The sequence below is a fragment of the Lactuca sativa genome, chromosome 9 (assembly GCF_002870075.4).
Source record: "Lactuca sativa cultivar Salinas chromosome 9, Lsat_Salinas_v11, whole genome shotgun sequence".
NCBI lineage: Eukaryota > Viridiplantae > Streptophyta > Magnoliopsida > Asterales > Asteraceae > Lactuca > Lactuca sativa.
This window is the reverse complement of record NC_056631.2, coordinates 61271566-61287466: the sequence shown is the minus strand read 5'-3', so window position 1 is coordinate 61287466 and position 15901 is coordinate 61271566. Positions and strand designations below refer to the sequence as shown.

The following is a 15901-nucleotide window of genomic DNA, read 5'->3' as shown; positions in this document are numbered from 1 at the left end:
GCACATTGTTCGTTTCGTGAGTGTCATTATGTTATGCATATAAGATGTTTGATTTAATAATGTTTCAATTTTGTGAACAAAGTGACGATGACATCTACATACCATGTTTTATATGATGAAATTGTGTTCTTGGTAGATGATATACCATGAACAAATGTCTCGAGAAAGAACGAGTGGTTTTTGCACTTGCTAAATGTATCTTTCAAGAATATGAGTACTATTGACTTACACAATATCTCAGGCTTTCAACATACAATATTGGATGTAAAACACGTACAAACAAAAAAAGTATTAGGCAAATATACAAGACATTAAATGCATCAATTTCTAAGACAATTTACAACCAGGAACATCAATCCAATGAAGCTCGATTTCGACTTCACCACATTCCACGTTTCTCAATCTCAGACACAAATCTTGAACAACAACGTTGTTTCTCCAAGTTATGCAACTATCTTCTGCTAGGCAATTTGACTTGCTTGGCTTTATCCGATTAATTACAGTGCCACTTGGGGTGTTCTTCAGATTCATCTTTAGACCCTCCAAAAATGGCTTTAAGTGAAATTCTGCGTCTCCCATTTTATCATCCATGCTAAAAAAGTCATGATCCAAGACTGCCTGAAATTTTTCGTAGACCGACTAATGTCAATCATAAAGTTGGAATAACATTTAAAAATGTTTTAAATATAAAGACTTACCAGCTTTATTGGAAGCTCAGGATCATAAACAAAAATAGTCAAGTCTTCGTTCCACACGGGGTTCACATCCCTCTCCATGACTCGAGTCTTAAGTTTCTGCATCAAATTATAAACATCCATGGAGCAAACAATATAACGATGAAGCTCTGAGTGGCCCAGATACAAAAGTATTGAAATTTAAGTATTGAAGCAAAATATTGATTATTAGAAGGTAGAATCATTAATTATCTTTGATTAGATTATGTAAATTTGATTACTAAAATCGAAATAATCAATTTGAGATAATTTAACATGAATCATTAATGCAAAGATTATGGCACCAAGATTAATGTATCTCTTCCCAAGAATACAACTTTTTATCATCATGAATCCATTCGTGACAACAAAGATTCAAAAGCATGTATGCGGATTTTGAAATGAAAACCCAAATGGAAGAAACCATGAGGGCTAACCTGTTTACCCATTCTGATGACGATATATGGATCACTGGAATTGATATCACGAATTGCGAGATTCACACCTCTTTTGATCCGAATTCTGAGAAGCCCTAACAGACGCTCCATCACAATAGGCTAATCGACCGGAATCGTATTGAAAGGAAGCGAATCGAATCACAAATGTAAATGTTTATGGTGATCTTCCTGTGATTTCCGAGAAGATACAGCTGATTGATTTGATGTTTTTGGTTAGAATTCACAAGTAATTTTCTAAATTTAGAAATCTCGAGGATTATCACGGCTTCATCTCGCCATTCCCCGTTTGGGATGGTCGTAAGATCTTACCATATCTGCCCCATCCCATAACATTCAAAATCTTGAATGATCTTGATTCTAAATTCGTCTGTAAAAATTGGTTTATTTTAGGTGGCCCAGTCAAAAAACAATGCATGCACGATTAATATTTTCACATTCGGCCCTTTTATTTTTCATTTTAAGCCCCACAATTTCTATGCCATTTTCTTTTTGTATCTTTTATTTTAGAAAAGTTATTCTTTGATTTTTATTATACATCATATGTAATTTTGTATATTGAAAATGAGGGCTTTTTTTCATAAATATAATAAATTATTGACGATTTTTTTTTTCAAAATATTTGATGTATTTATTTTTTAATTAAATTTTATTATCTTATTATAATTTTAATGTAATATTTTCCATGTGACAAAACATATTATCTTACAATTATTTTGTTGTATTTATTAGGGGTTTTGATCGGGTAATTTTTTCGGGTTTCGGGTAATTCGGGTCGGACAATTCGGGTTTTTCATGTTACGAAAAATACCCGTTAGCCTACCCAAACTAAATTCGGGTAATTCGGGTTTGGGTTATTCGGGTATCGGGTCGGGTTTAGGTAATTCGGGTATTACCCGAAATTTATAATTTTTTTTTTAGTTTCACCCAAAAATAAATTTAATGAAATAAATACGTCGTGCTTTATTAGTCTTGTTTATATAAACAAACGAAGTTACTCAATCTTTGAACATTGAGATATTTTAGTCAATAATACCTGAGATATCAAGTAATTTTTAAACAACTTAATCTAATCTAATAAGATGTTAAAAAAACAAATACTTACTGATCTTAATTTAAAAGTTTAAAATGTTTAAGATAATTGTAGCCATAAGTTTTATCATGCTCTGAAGTTTCGTCAAGATAACGAGTTTGTTAGTTGCAATAAAAACTATAATCTAGAAAACAGTTAAGTTTTAAAGAACATGATGATATATGTAACATCCATAATTTTACGCCAAATTTAAACTTTTCAATCATAAATAAAAACCAAATAGCATTGTTTATAAAATGTTTTCAAATCATTTTCCAACAGAGTGTCCCAAAAATCATAACATAAGGATGAGGAGCGGTACGGTCACGCCTTTGCCTTTCCATGATCTCCTGAAGTACCTGAAACAATAAACTGAAAACTGTAAGCCCGAGGGCTTAGTGAGCTACCCCCAAAATACCAATACCCCACTGGCAACACCATATCAGTAATAATCAATCAATCAATCAACATGCATACTGGGCCATCGGCCTGACTGGACCGCCCTACCGGGCCTACAGTCTGTTTGAATCTATCCCGAGCCTTCGGCACGACTGGTCCGCCACGTGGGCCTACAGTCTCCCCGGACCGCTCATAGGGTATATTGGCCTTCAACACAAAGCAGGACCACCTCAACCCAACCACAAGCAAATAACCATGTGCGCATATTATCATATACAAGCATATACAAACATCAAACATATATGTCACACTGATCATCAATCATAGAATTCTCCTGTGACTAGAGTACCGACCTAGCAGGTCACTAAGTGAACAACTCTGTTGCTACTAAAATGAAACATTTTCCCCTCGAGGGAGTGGTTATTTTCCTGATGAAATCGAGGGCACAAGTTTGAAATGGGTAGGGAGTTCCACGGCTGGAGCATGTATGAGGTTGCCATGTAGTTGACAAACCTTGCACCTCTTAACAAATGTTGCTGAATCTATCTCCATAATTGGCCAATAGTACCCCAGGGTCATCAGGTCATCATATATATACATACTAATCCCTACAGATCATAAGAGCATAACATACTATCTACCCTGATTCCGATCTAACAGATCATGACCACATGTATCATACCATAACAATAACAACTAAAGGGTCGGCCTTGGTGCCATAGACCCTATCGATATAGTGAGGATAACTCACCTTGCAGATGTCGACACGAAAGGTAAACTCCAACTCTCAGATCACTTGACACAGGCTCCACCACCTATTATCATAGTACAGCATACTCATAAGTCCTTAACCTTCTAAGGTACTCTATAACCCACCAGTCAATCCCTGGTCAAAGTCAAAGTCAAAGTCCTCAGTCAAGGTCAACAGTCCATGTTGACCTTAACTCACCGAGTACCCTTGGCTACTCGCCAATTTCCATGAAGTACATTCCGACTCGCCGGGTCATCGGAGCGACTCGTCGAGTTCCTTTGATTCTCGATCAAACTTAAGGTCACCCGTCGAGTCCCCTCCTTGCAACTCGATGGATACACACTCATACATATCCCAGAGAAAAATCATCCGACTCGCCTAGTTGTTCTTCAACTCGTCGAGTCTTATGACGATCTTCATCGGACTCGCTGAGTTGTTCATCCGACTCGTCGAGTTCACGGCCATCTTCATGTGACTTGCCGAGTTGTTCATCCGACTCGTCGAGTCTTATGTTTAATTGTTCTATATGAACTTCTTTAAAAATCATATCATCACAATGATCTTTATATTTGATTTGCATATGATTAAACCGTAACACCCGTTTTCCAGAATGTATCAGTGTGGGGTATAAATGAGTCAAATGCATGGTTTTTGGAAAAAAAAACCACGTGTCACGACGTGACCATAGGGAGGTCACGACGTGACGTGACAAAATGAGACCACATATCCAAAAGCATGTTACGATGTTGCATGTATATAGTCACGACATGAGGATGACTACAACCCAAGCCCATGACTTTTTTAGGGTTTCCTCCGTATTTAAACCACTAATATCGGATTTAGGGTTTTATTTCGAGCCTCCATCACCCTCTAGATCCTTGAACCAAACCTTAATACCATCCTCTTTATTTGTGAGCTTACCCTTGGTGTTTTCGAGCTCTTGGAAGGAAGAAGAAGGCCCTTGTGGTGTTGAGAACCTCTTGTCAAGCTTGAAGTTTGTATTTGAGCCATTTTTGGACCGTTGTAAGTGTTCAAGATCCAAACTTTATGTTGATATCTTCTAGATCTAGGATTCTTGTCCCTTTTCCTTCATGTTATGGAAGTTTGGATGGAAGGATTCCATAAAGTTGGCAACTTTATGGGTCCTTGGGGCCCCTTAAGGGATGTGTTTGTTGGATCTGAAGTTTGGCTAAATCCTTAGGTCATTCAAGTGAGTTTGGTTCCATTTTTCATCATTTTTGACCTAATATGAGATCAAGACATGCATGTTTATAGAGCATCAATTTTTAGAATGATTTTGGAGTAAGAAGGACCTCTGGAAAGTTTGAATGTATGACATAAAGGATTAAAGGATGAATGCATTAAGTTGTCCTAATTTGCTGTAGTCATGACATGCCATACGAAGGTCACGACGTGACGAGGAGTTTTCCTGACTGTTTTGGGCTGGTTTTGTCACGACATGAGGGACTTGCCATCACTACGTGGACGATGGTTTTGATTGTGACTGAGTTGTTCGAATCTGGAGTTTTGGATCAGGGATGATCCTGTTAGCCACGACGTGACCATGGGCTAGTCATGATGTAATAGTTAGCTTTTGGTGATGTTGACCGTTGACTTTGACCGTTGACTTTTGGCATGATTTGAATTTTGGTTAAATTTCTAGTTTTAGAAGGTAGACTTAGGGTTTACATTGTGTAGTTTAGTAAGAGGTGTTTAACACCCATTCATTGGCTGTGAGAGCTATTAGGTATGTGGTATTTTAGGAATTTACTACGCTTTGTGCTTACGGTTTTGTAGTTTAAACATTTTCAGGTACTTCTAGTTCCAAAGGGAAGGGCCTGACTTGACTACACAACATCCCCTGATGATTTTTTCCGCATTGATCACTATTGATTTACTCCGATGTTTGAAAAATACATTTTACTTTGTTTGGTTTTGGAACAAATGGTTATATGGCTTTATTGGTTTAAAAATGAAAATTTTATTGGTGTTTTTGGGACGTTACAAGTTGGTATTAGAGCCTTGGTTTGAAGGATTCGAGCACACTTTCGGGTGTGTCTGAACTCAAAATGAGGAGTTGATAATCTTTTTAAAAGAAAATAAAATTTCTAAAAATACTTTTACAAAGAAAAGGGTGCGATGCGTGCAATCAGCCGAGCTCAAGTAAGCGATTCCCAAAATACCCATACATGTTGATATGTTATATGTGTTATAGAATGTTTTGCATGCTAGAAGTTAGCATATTGATATGTTCAGGGTTTCATGCTAGATTGCCTATTAGGAGAGATGCCTATTAGGAAGGATGCCTTTTTATGTTTTATGGCGTATAGAGTTTTACTGCTCAAATGATGCTTGCTTTGTGCTTTGTAGGACTTATACTGATGTGAGTTAACTATCAACTGAATACGTTAAGTTACATGATGCAAAGGTTAAATAATTTTATAATGATTGATTTATCCCTCTTGTCTAAGTCCAATCATTGTAGGGTTGAGTCTTTTACGTCAAAAGATTATTTAAGTTTTGTTGCATGTAATTGTATTCATGAAGTAGTTAGCTGGCATTAGTAGGAGTTTTTCAGCAACTGATGGCAGGGTGGGGTGTGGATCCTAGCAGAGCCTAGGAAGTGATTTAGTATGAATGGTGTGTTGTTTAGTAGGTTTTGGGAGTATCATTATAAGGAAGTGACTGAGAGGATTCAAGATGATTCTTGAGGAAAGTATGGATAGGTGTGGAAGGTAGTATTGGGCCAGTACTACTGAAAGCATATGATCTATAATCGAATCAAGGAAAGTCATGAGGATTTTAAGAATCCTGTATAATGAGGAATTCTTTGGGTATTTGATATGTGCATATTTATACACATATTTATACAACATACATTATTATTTTTATTACTTTTATGCCCTTATATGAACAAAAGATACTTGAGTTGCTATGAATTATGTTGTAGGGACCAAAAGACATGCTTGGAGCAAAAATGAAGTTGGAAGTTGGATTAAAGAAGTTGGAAGATGGAAGTTTGAACCAAAGCTCTAAAATAAAGAAAAATATGCCCAACACGTCGTGGTGATCTTACCACAACGTAGTGACTTGAAGAATCCCGATCAACTTCGAAGAGTTGTAGATCACGGGATAAGTACGATGACCACGACGTGGTGCCCTGATTTCGGGAAAAGTATAAATAGATCACTCAAACCTCTGAATTGGAACTTTTGGCTCTGGAGAAATCGACACTTTTGGAGGCAAAACACTGGAATTTAAGCTTGGAGCAAGGATTTCAATCACAACCATCGGAAGGAAGAGCATTAAGGTAATTGAACTTACCCTTCGATTTTTCTTTGATTTAGCCATGTCTAACACTTTGAATTTAGTATTTGTGATTTTATTTTCTTAAATCATGAGCTAAACACTCCTGACTTTCGTTTAGTTTAGGATGAGTTGAATATTTTTAGTTGATTTTATGGTTTGGATTTAGATATTTTGTTATTTATTGATTTTGCTTTTTAAAGAGCCTCAAGTACTTTTGATAAATGCTTTCCTCTACTTATTGCTGAATTTGATTAAGTTAGTATGACTATATCTCTTAATTAGATTTGAATCTTATGTTCTTGTGATTTGCAAAATTATAGGACTAGAGTTTTGAATAAAACCTAGGGTTAAGTAGAAAAGTGGGTAAAAGAGTATAGGAGCTAATATATGACGACAAATCATATATCAAATTGAATCAATAAACTAAATTGGTCAATTAATTATAAGTCTAACCAATTCGAACTAAACACTAGTGAGCTGGTAAGTTTGTATGCCTGATCACCTAATAAATAAGCTAGTCAGCTAAAGGATTTTACTAATTTGGTCATCTTAGGAATCGGTCACAAAAGAAACTAAATGCATTGCACCTCCATAAATGTCACACCCCGAAACCGAAGGCGGAAACGTTCCGGGGTGGAGGACGTCATGAATATCGCAACCAATGTACATAGTAAGCGTAGTAAACACAAAACATTACATTACATAGAATTATTACATTTGTTTGAAATCAAAGAGTTACAAGTGTTATACATATATATCATATGAACAAAAGTTAAGACAAGTCTGATAAGCGCTCCATCTTCTCCAAAAGATCGCGGGTGCTTGTCTAATGTGGACCTAAAAATACAAGCAGTTTGAAAATCAGCGTAAAGCTGGTGAGTTCATAAGAGGTTTGTTTTCTGAAAATGTACAAGTTTCCTTTGGTTTTCCAAAAAAGATTGTTATCCAAGAAAATCCCTTATTTTCTTATAAGTATAGTTTAGTTATCCGTTTGTTATACTATCCGGTTATGAACAGTTTGTTATCCCAGGAAAACCCTTATTTTCCATAAAAGTAAAGCTTAGTTATCCATTAGTTACACGGTCTAGTTAAGAAAAGTTTAGTTATCCTAGGAAAAACCCTTATTTTCCTAAAAGTAAAGTTTAGTTATCCAATCCAAATGTAATGAACAAGTATCTACTATATTTAAAATGTTTGCGTGAAGTTTCCTGAAAGTCTGGTTATCCATGAAATGTATGTTAGTTTTAACACGTATATAAAACTATTGTGAGGAAAGTAAACTAATTCTTAAGGTTATTAGCTTACTAAATTCATTACCACCAACAAGTAAATCTCCGTAATCTAAATTACGAGTTCCATAACCGTACGATAGACTAAAAATGGCAATAAGTAGTCCATTATCCAATTATGACTTTCTTCATCCTTGAACCTTTCGGTTCGGCTGTAGCTAGCGGCCAGGTGCGAGGTAGTCAGCCCCGTATAAATCTGTACACTCAAGTCACGCTCTCCCTCCATGAGATTCTGGTTATGGGGGCGGTCCTCCACTCGCGTATCTCTGTGGAGTGTTTACAGAGGACGTGTCTCTAATTATTGTAGATTAACGAATTTACAAGTAATAATGCGAAAAATCCTGTTTTAAATTCTAATTACAAGGGTGGTCCTCCACTTGCGTATCTCTGTGGAGTGTTACAGAGGACAAAATCAAAAGTACTAACTAATGCCTTTAACAATAATAAAGTGGAAAATCATCTGATAAATATATAATATAACAATATATAATAAGATTTGAAAACTAACTCTGCAAGTCAAACTATTGGTTAATACGGTTTCGATTGTTAAAAGCATGTGGAATATGAAACATTTCAAATGAAATAATAAGTTTGAGTACAATTTATCCTTGTACTTTTGCTTGTATTCCCCCCTGAAAACATTGAAAAATGCAGAAAAGGTGTAGGGGTATGAACTCACCAGTCGGGAAGTGTGTCGGTTGGACGCTATGTGTCAGTTCGGGGCTTGAGAATGCGCAAGGTTCCTATGTAATATGAAGAGATACACATTTGTATCCAATTAGACCTTGTACTACTAATTAATTGAGAATATACACTTCGAGACGCGAAAACACTTCATTCCAAGTGTTCGGAGTGACCCGGGTGGCATCTAAGGGCGTGTAGGGCCAAAATTTGGAGTTTACTCTTCAAGAGTAAACTCCTTGAGGAGTTTATGGCCCATTGACCATATCCCCATGAGTTTATGGTCATAAACTCATGGGTGGTGTGTTCTTGGATGCTAAATGGTCAAACAATGCACAAGGGAAGGTTCTAGGGTTGATTTCATGGCTTAGGAAGTGATCGGGACTTGAAATGGCCTTGGAAAAGGAGTTTATGGTTTATGAAGATGTTCTTGGGGAGTTTACTACCTTAAACACATGAGTTTACAATCCGTAAACTCATGTTTGTCCATGATACATGGGTTTTGGTGGTTGTAGGTTAAGCATACAAAGTTCTAGACCCATTTCTAAGCTATACAAGGTGTTAAGGGCACTTTAACACCCATTGGAGGAGTTTGTGGTCTAAGAAGGGGTGTTTACAGTCCAATAATGTTCTTGGGCCGTAAACTCAAGTTTGACCCATTTGAATATGTTTTGGTGCATCTCTTGAAGGATTATAAGGTTCTATGCACTCATGGAAGCTTATGGAAGCCTTTGGAGGTGTTTAAGGGCAATTTAACACCTTAAAAAGGTGTTTATGGTCCATCAATGAGGGTTTACGGTCCAAGAATGTTCTTGGGCCATAAACTCATGTCCATACCTCAATAGGTGAGATTTTGGGGTCCTAAGCTCATGCATGCAAGTTTCTAAGCCATATCTAAGAACTAGGAGTGATTTGTAAGGGTTTTGGGGCTTCAAAACCCTCTTTAGGGGTGTTCACGGTTTTGGAAGGGTTCTTAAACCATAAACACATGTTCTTGAGTGTTTTGGGTGATTCAAAGATATATTTGCATGATAAGCAAGCTTAACAACAAGCTAGGATAGATTTCTTACCAAATTGAAGCTTGAAAGAAGGTTTTTGTATCAAACTCGAGTTTTTAGAGAGAGAGTAGTGAGAGAAAGTGTTTTAAGAGAGAGGAAAAGATTCAAAATGATGTCACTCAATCCCTTATATAGGGGTTGAGTTTATGGCCCGGAGAAATTCTACCCGATACCGATGTTAAACGGAGCTTTTGGTCGTACCCGATTAATTTGCCGTAACTCAATGTGGTCGTAACTAATAATTTTCTAAATAATAATTTGGGATGTTTTCATGAGTTTCTAACGTGTTTGGATACCAATTAAGTCATAATAGAAGTCTAAAAAATAATGACTTAATTTAAAAGGTTAAACGGAAACAATTCGAAAAAAATGAATTTTATGGACGGAAACGGGTTACGACGATGGAGTAAACTTCAGGTTGTCACATTATCCCCCCATCAGAGGGAATTTCGTCCCGAAATTCAAACTTTAGATATGAATCAAGGATTTGGAAAGAGATACGGATACTTCTGTTTCATCGGATCTTCACGCTCTCAAGTGAATTCGGATCCTTCACTTATCGGGATACGACTTTGTTTCGTACGTTTAATCCTTCGATCTATGGTTTCGATTGGTTCTCTCATGAGGTTCAGACTTTCGTTGATTTCGGTCTCATTAAGGGATTACTAGGGTTTCATCGGGTAGGCACTTCTTAAGGACAGAGACGTGGAATACCGGATGGATGCTGCTAAGTTCTGAGGGTAGTCGAAGTTTGTAGGCTACAGATCGATCCTAATGAGGATTTCGAAAAGTTCTATGTACCTCGGGTTTAGTTTTACGTGTTTCAATATGTAACATGCCTTCTTCGCTTATTACGTGACTAAAGAAAATGGTTGGACCGAAGGGCATCACTACATCTTCGTAGTGACTATATCGAGTCCTGAATGCTGTTTTGGAAACATCATTCCTGTGAGCTCGTAGCTGATGGTCCCTTGACCTAAGCTCTATCTATGAGAAGTAGCTGGATCTCTGAAATTGGTCGAAGAGGTCATCTATTCGAAAAAAAAGGATATCGGTTTTTGACGGTCAACTTATTCAACTAACGATAGTCGATACACATTCGAAAGGAATAGCAATACCAGGGCTCCTCGGGGTGAGGAATTTGGCCTGATGAACCCTTTGCTGAATAGCTCACTAAGCTGACTGGAATTCCCCTGTATTTCTGATGGCGCTAATCGGTACTGAGATTTAGATATAGGGTTGGCTCCAGGAATTTGATCGATACGAAAATTGGAATTAGGTTTGCCGCCGTAAATCATGAGAGTCGGGTCAGATGAGAGATTGAGACGGATGGCCTTTTCGAAACCAAGAATATCAGTATGATTGGACTCAGTCAATCCATGCCAATGATAATATCAAAGCTCTTCATGAAAAATTGGCATTAGGTCGAATGGAAAGGAATAGTCACCCAGAGTAAGGATACAACCTATGGATATGTCGTTAACGTTCTCTTACTCACCGTTAGCTATCTCGACGGTAAACGTTTCGGTTACTAACGAAGAACTAAGTTTAAGAAGGTGTTTGAATGAATAATAACAAACTTTCTTTCAACACTAGAATTGAAAAGGATTTCATGCATACGATTTATCGAGGAGGAATATACTTGTGGCAACGGTGGGGTCGGCGGCTGCCTCAATTTGTCCAATAGCTAGGACTCTCCCGGTGTTGCCAGTTGTTGCTGTTTTGGGGCAGTTTCTCTTGTAATGGCCAACTTCACCACAACCATAACAGGTCTGACCGATACCTGCTTCAGAAGCTTGGCTGGTTGATTGGGCTGGCGCCTTGCAGAATCGAATCGTATGCCCCTTTTTACCACAGATGGAGCATGACAGTTCACGACAGGGACTGGGGTTATGGTGGTATTTACACTTGTCGCATAAGGGAAGGTTACCAGCATATCTACTAGTAGGTGCTTGAGCTGTGGATCCCACTGCAGAAGCAACAACAGCAGGGATAGTAACAGCATGGATTGCTACAGTTTGTTGCTTCTTCAAGGACTCCTGCGAAGGCTGACTCTTCTTCTTTTTCCAAAACTTTCTTTCCTCACTGCTCCTCTCCGTTGGCTCAGGAGTGGTGGCTGCTTCCTCTAGGCCATCGCTATGGTCGATCAGGGTTTGCGCTAGGCATTTGGCGCTGTCATAGGTGTCTAGCTTCGCAGCCAAGACATTTCCTTTGGTTGGCTGGGTTAACCCCCAGATAAATCTCTCAATTTTCTTACTCTCTGGGGTAACCATTCCCGGACAGAGTAGCGCCAAGTCATCAAATCTTGAAGTGTAAGCGGCGATATCGGAACCCTTCATCTTCAGGTTCCAGAGTTCGTGTTCTAGCTTCTGCATTTCGCCCCGAGGGCAGTACTCTACAATCAGAAGTTCCTTCATGGCCTCCCAACCCATGGAATTGGCTACAGGTAGGGTTAGGGATTCCGTTCCACCAAGTCAGAGGTTTATCAGTGAAAGAGCAGGCGGCAAACTTCACCTTATCAGCTTCAGAGCAGACACAGATTTCATAAATAGATTCGATTTTCTCAATCCATCGGGTTAAGGCAATGACACCTCCAGTGCCATCGAACGATGTGGGATTCGCGTTCATAAAGTCCTTATAGGAACACTCCTTCCGGTGTCCCTGGCTACCTTCCTGGTTTTGGGGCTGGGGACCACCTCCTGGACCACCGGGGCCATCAGGGTTCATTTGAGACATGGCGGCTGCCACTGCAGCAGCAACAGCTGCGTGGAACATTACAGGATCAAATTGGGGAGGAAGTGGTGGCGGAGGGTTGTTGTTGTTCTTTGAACTGGGTCTCTTTCTTGGAGGCATCTTGATCTAAAAAGATCAGGAAAGAGTAGATGGTAAGTCCTCTGAATTGAATCAAGAGATATGGAACAGGGGATATCTCATTAAGACATATATAGAATTCTATTAAGCGATAAAGCAGGAAAGAGTTATCAAAGCAGATAAACTATCGCTAAGGAATGGTTGAGCAAAAACGCTGGGATGAGGATTTCTATAACGGATTTGGCTCGAGAAATACTCCCATAGTATTTTATGATTCGCTGTGACGACGTCTCGTTGTTTGGGTATTGGGTAAGTTTTAGGCATGCCGCATACCACAGTCACTCCCAAGCACATGTTGGCCGTGTCTCGAATGAATATAGTTGGCTAGGCTATATTGATCGTATACGCGACTACATAACTGCCCAGGTTTAACCGCAACGTACAACACCCATTTACTTATGTTTTGTTCTACTTGTAGTTACAGAATTCGACGGTTAGGTATACTTGTATACTTTTGAAAATAGTTATATTTCAAGGTATACTTTTAGTTCATAGCTCTTAGGCCCCTTAGTGTTTATAGTCTTATACCATGTAAGGTTTGGTATACTAGTTCACTATAAACAAGGGCTCTGATACCAATCTGCCACACCTCGAAACCGAAGGCGAAAACGTTTCGGGGTGGAGGACGTCATGAATATCGCAACCAATGTACATAGTAAGCGTAGTAAACACAAAACATTACATTACATATAATTATTACATTTGTTTGAAATCAAAGAGTTACAAGTGTTATACATATATATCATATGAACAAAAGTTAAGACGAGTCTGATAAGCGCTCCGTCTTCTCCAAAAGATCGTGGGTACCTGTCTAATGTGGACCTGAGAATACAAACAGTTTGAAAATCAGCATAAAGCTAGTGAGTTCATAAGAGGTTTGTTTTCTGAAAATGTACAAGTTTCCTTTGGTTTTTCGAAAAAGATTGTTATCCAAGAAAATCCCTTATTTTCTTATAAGTATAGTTTAGTTATCCGTTTGTTATACGATCCGGTTATGAACAGTTTGTTATCCCAGGAAAAACCCTTATTTTCCTTAAAAGTAAAGTTTAGTTATCCATTAGTTACACGGTCTAGTTAAGAACAATTCAGTTATCCCAGGAAAAACCCTTATTTTCCTAAAAGTAAAGTTTAGTTATCCAATCCAAATGTAATGAACAAGTATCTACCATATTTTTTAAAATGTTTACGTGAAGTTTCCTGAAAGTCTGGTTATCCATGAAATGTATGTTAGTTTTAACACGTATATAAAACTATTGTGAGGAAAGTAAACTAATTCTTAAGGTTATTAGCATACTAAATTCATTACCACCAACAAGTAAATCTCCGTAATCTAAATTACGAGTTCCATAACCGTACGATAGACTAAAAATGGCAATAAGTAGTCCATTATCCAATTATGACTTTCTTCACCCTTGAACCTTTCGGTTCGGCTGTAGGTAGCAGCCAGGTGCGGGGTAGTCTGCCCCGTATAGATCTATACACTCAAGTCATGCTCTCCCTCCATGAAATTCTGGTTACGGGGGCGGTCCTCCACTCGCGTATCTCTGTGGAGTGTTTACAGAGGACGTGTCTCCAATTATTGTAGATTAACGAATTTACAAGTAATAATGCGAAAAATCCTGTTTTAAATTCTAATTACAAGGACGGTCCTCCACTCGCGTATCTCTGTGGAGTGTTATAGAGGACAAAATCAAAAGTACTAACTAATTCCTTTAACAATAATAAAGTGGAAAATCATCTAATAAATATATAATATAACAATATATAATAAGATTTGAAAACTAACTCTACAAGTCAAACTGTTGGTTAATACGGTTTTGATTGTTAAAAGCATGTGGAATATGAAACATTTCAAATGAAATAATAAGTTTGAGTACAAGCTATCCTTGTACTTTTTCTTGTATTCCCCCTGAAAACATTGAAAAACGCAGAAAAGGTGTAGGGGTATGAACTCACCAGTCGGGAAGTGTGTCGGTTGGACGCTATGTGTCAGTTCGGGGCTTGAGAATGCGCAAGGTTCCTATGTAATATGAAGAGATACACATTTGTATCCAATTATACCTTGTACTACTAATTAGATGAGAATATACACTCCGAGATGCGAAAACACTTCATTCCAAGTGTTCGGAGTGACCCGGGTGGCATCTAAGGGCGTGTAGGGCCTAAATTTGGAGTTTACTCTTCAAGAGTAAACTCCTTGAGGACTTTATGGCCCATTTAACATATCCCCATGAGTTTACGGTCGTAAACTCATGGGTGGTGTGTTCTTGGATGCTAAATGGTCAAACAATGCACAAGGGAAAGTTCTAGGGTTGATTTCATGGCTTAGGAAGTGATCGGGACTTGAAATGGCCTTGGAAAAGGAGTTTACGGTTTATGAAAATGTTCTTAGGGAGTTTAATACCTTAAACACATGAGTTTACAATCCGTAAACTCATGTTTGTCCATGATACATGGGTTTTGGTGGTTGTAGGTTAAGCATACAAAGTTCTAGACCCATTTCTAAGCTATACAAGGTGTTAAGGGCACTTTAACACCCATTGGAGGAGTTTATGGTCTAAGAAGGGGTGTTTACGGTCCAAGAATGTTCTTGGGCCATAAAATCAAGTTTGACCCATTTGAATATGTTTTGGTGCATCTCTTGAAGGATTATAAGGTTCTATGCACTCATGGAAGCTCATGGAAGCCTTTGGAGGTGTTTAAGGGCAATTTAACACCTTAAAAAGGTGTTTATGGTCCATGAATGAGGGTTTACGGTCCAAGAATGTTCTTGGGCCGTAAACTCATGTCCATACCTCAATTGCTGAGATTTTGGGGTCCTAAGCTCATGCATGCAAGTTTCTAAGCCATATGTAAGCACTAGGAGTGATTTGGAAGGGTTTTGGGGCTTCAAAACCCTCTTTAGGGGTGTTCACGGTTTTGGAAGGGTTCTTAAACCATAAACACATTTTCTTGAGTGTTTTGGGTGATTCAAACATAGATTTGCATGATAAGAAAAGCTTAACAACAAGTTAGGATAGATTTCTTACCAAATTGAATCTTAAAAGAAGGTTTTTAGATCAAACTCGAGTTTTTAGAGAGAGAGTAGTGAGAGAAAGTGTTTTAAGAGAGAGTAATAGCTTCAAAATGATGTCACTCAATCCCTTATATAGGGGTTGAGTTTATGGCCCGGAGAAATTCTACTCGATACCGACGTTAAACGGAGCTTTTGGTCGTACCCGATTAATTTGCCGTAACTCAACGTGGTCGTAACTAATAATTTTCTAAATAATAATTTGGGATGTTTTCATGAGTTTCTAATGT

At 38.1% G+C, this 15901-nt stretch overlaps 1 protein-coding gene across 1 annotated transcript; it reads right to left on the bottom strand.

Annotated features, from left to right (window-relative positions):
• Positions 1–201: 201 nt before the first annotated feature.
• LOC111903077 (protein C2-DOMAIN ABA-RELATED 4) lies at positions 202–1474 on the bottom strand. The gene is made up of 3 exons (XM_023898872.3): positions 1151–1474; positions 699–794; positions 202–618 (listed from the first exon to the last, which is right to left on the bottom strand). The coding sequence occupies exons 1-3, from the start codon at positions 1259–1261 to the stop codon at positions 328–330; spliced, it is 498 nt and encodes a 165-aa protein (XP_023754640.1). The 5' UTR covers positions 1262–1474; the 3' UTR covers positions 202–327.
• Positions 1475–15901: the final 14427 nt, after the last annotated feature.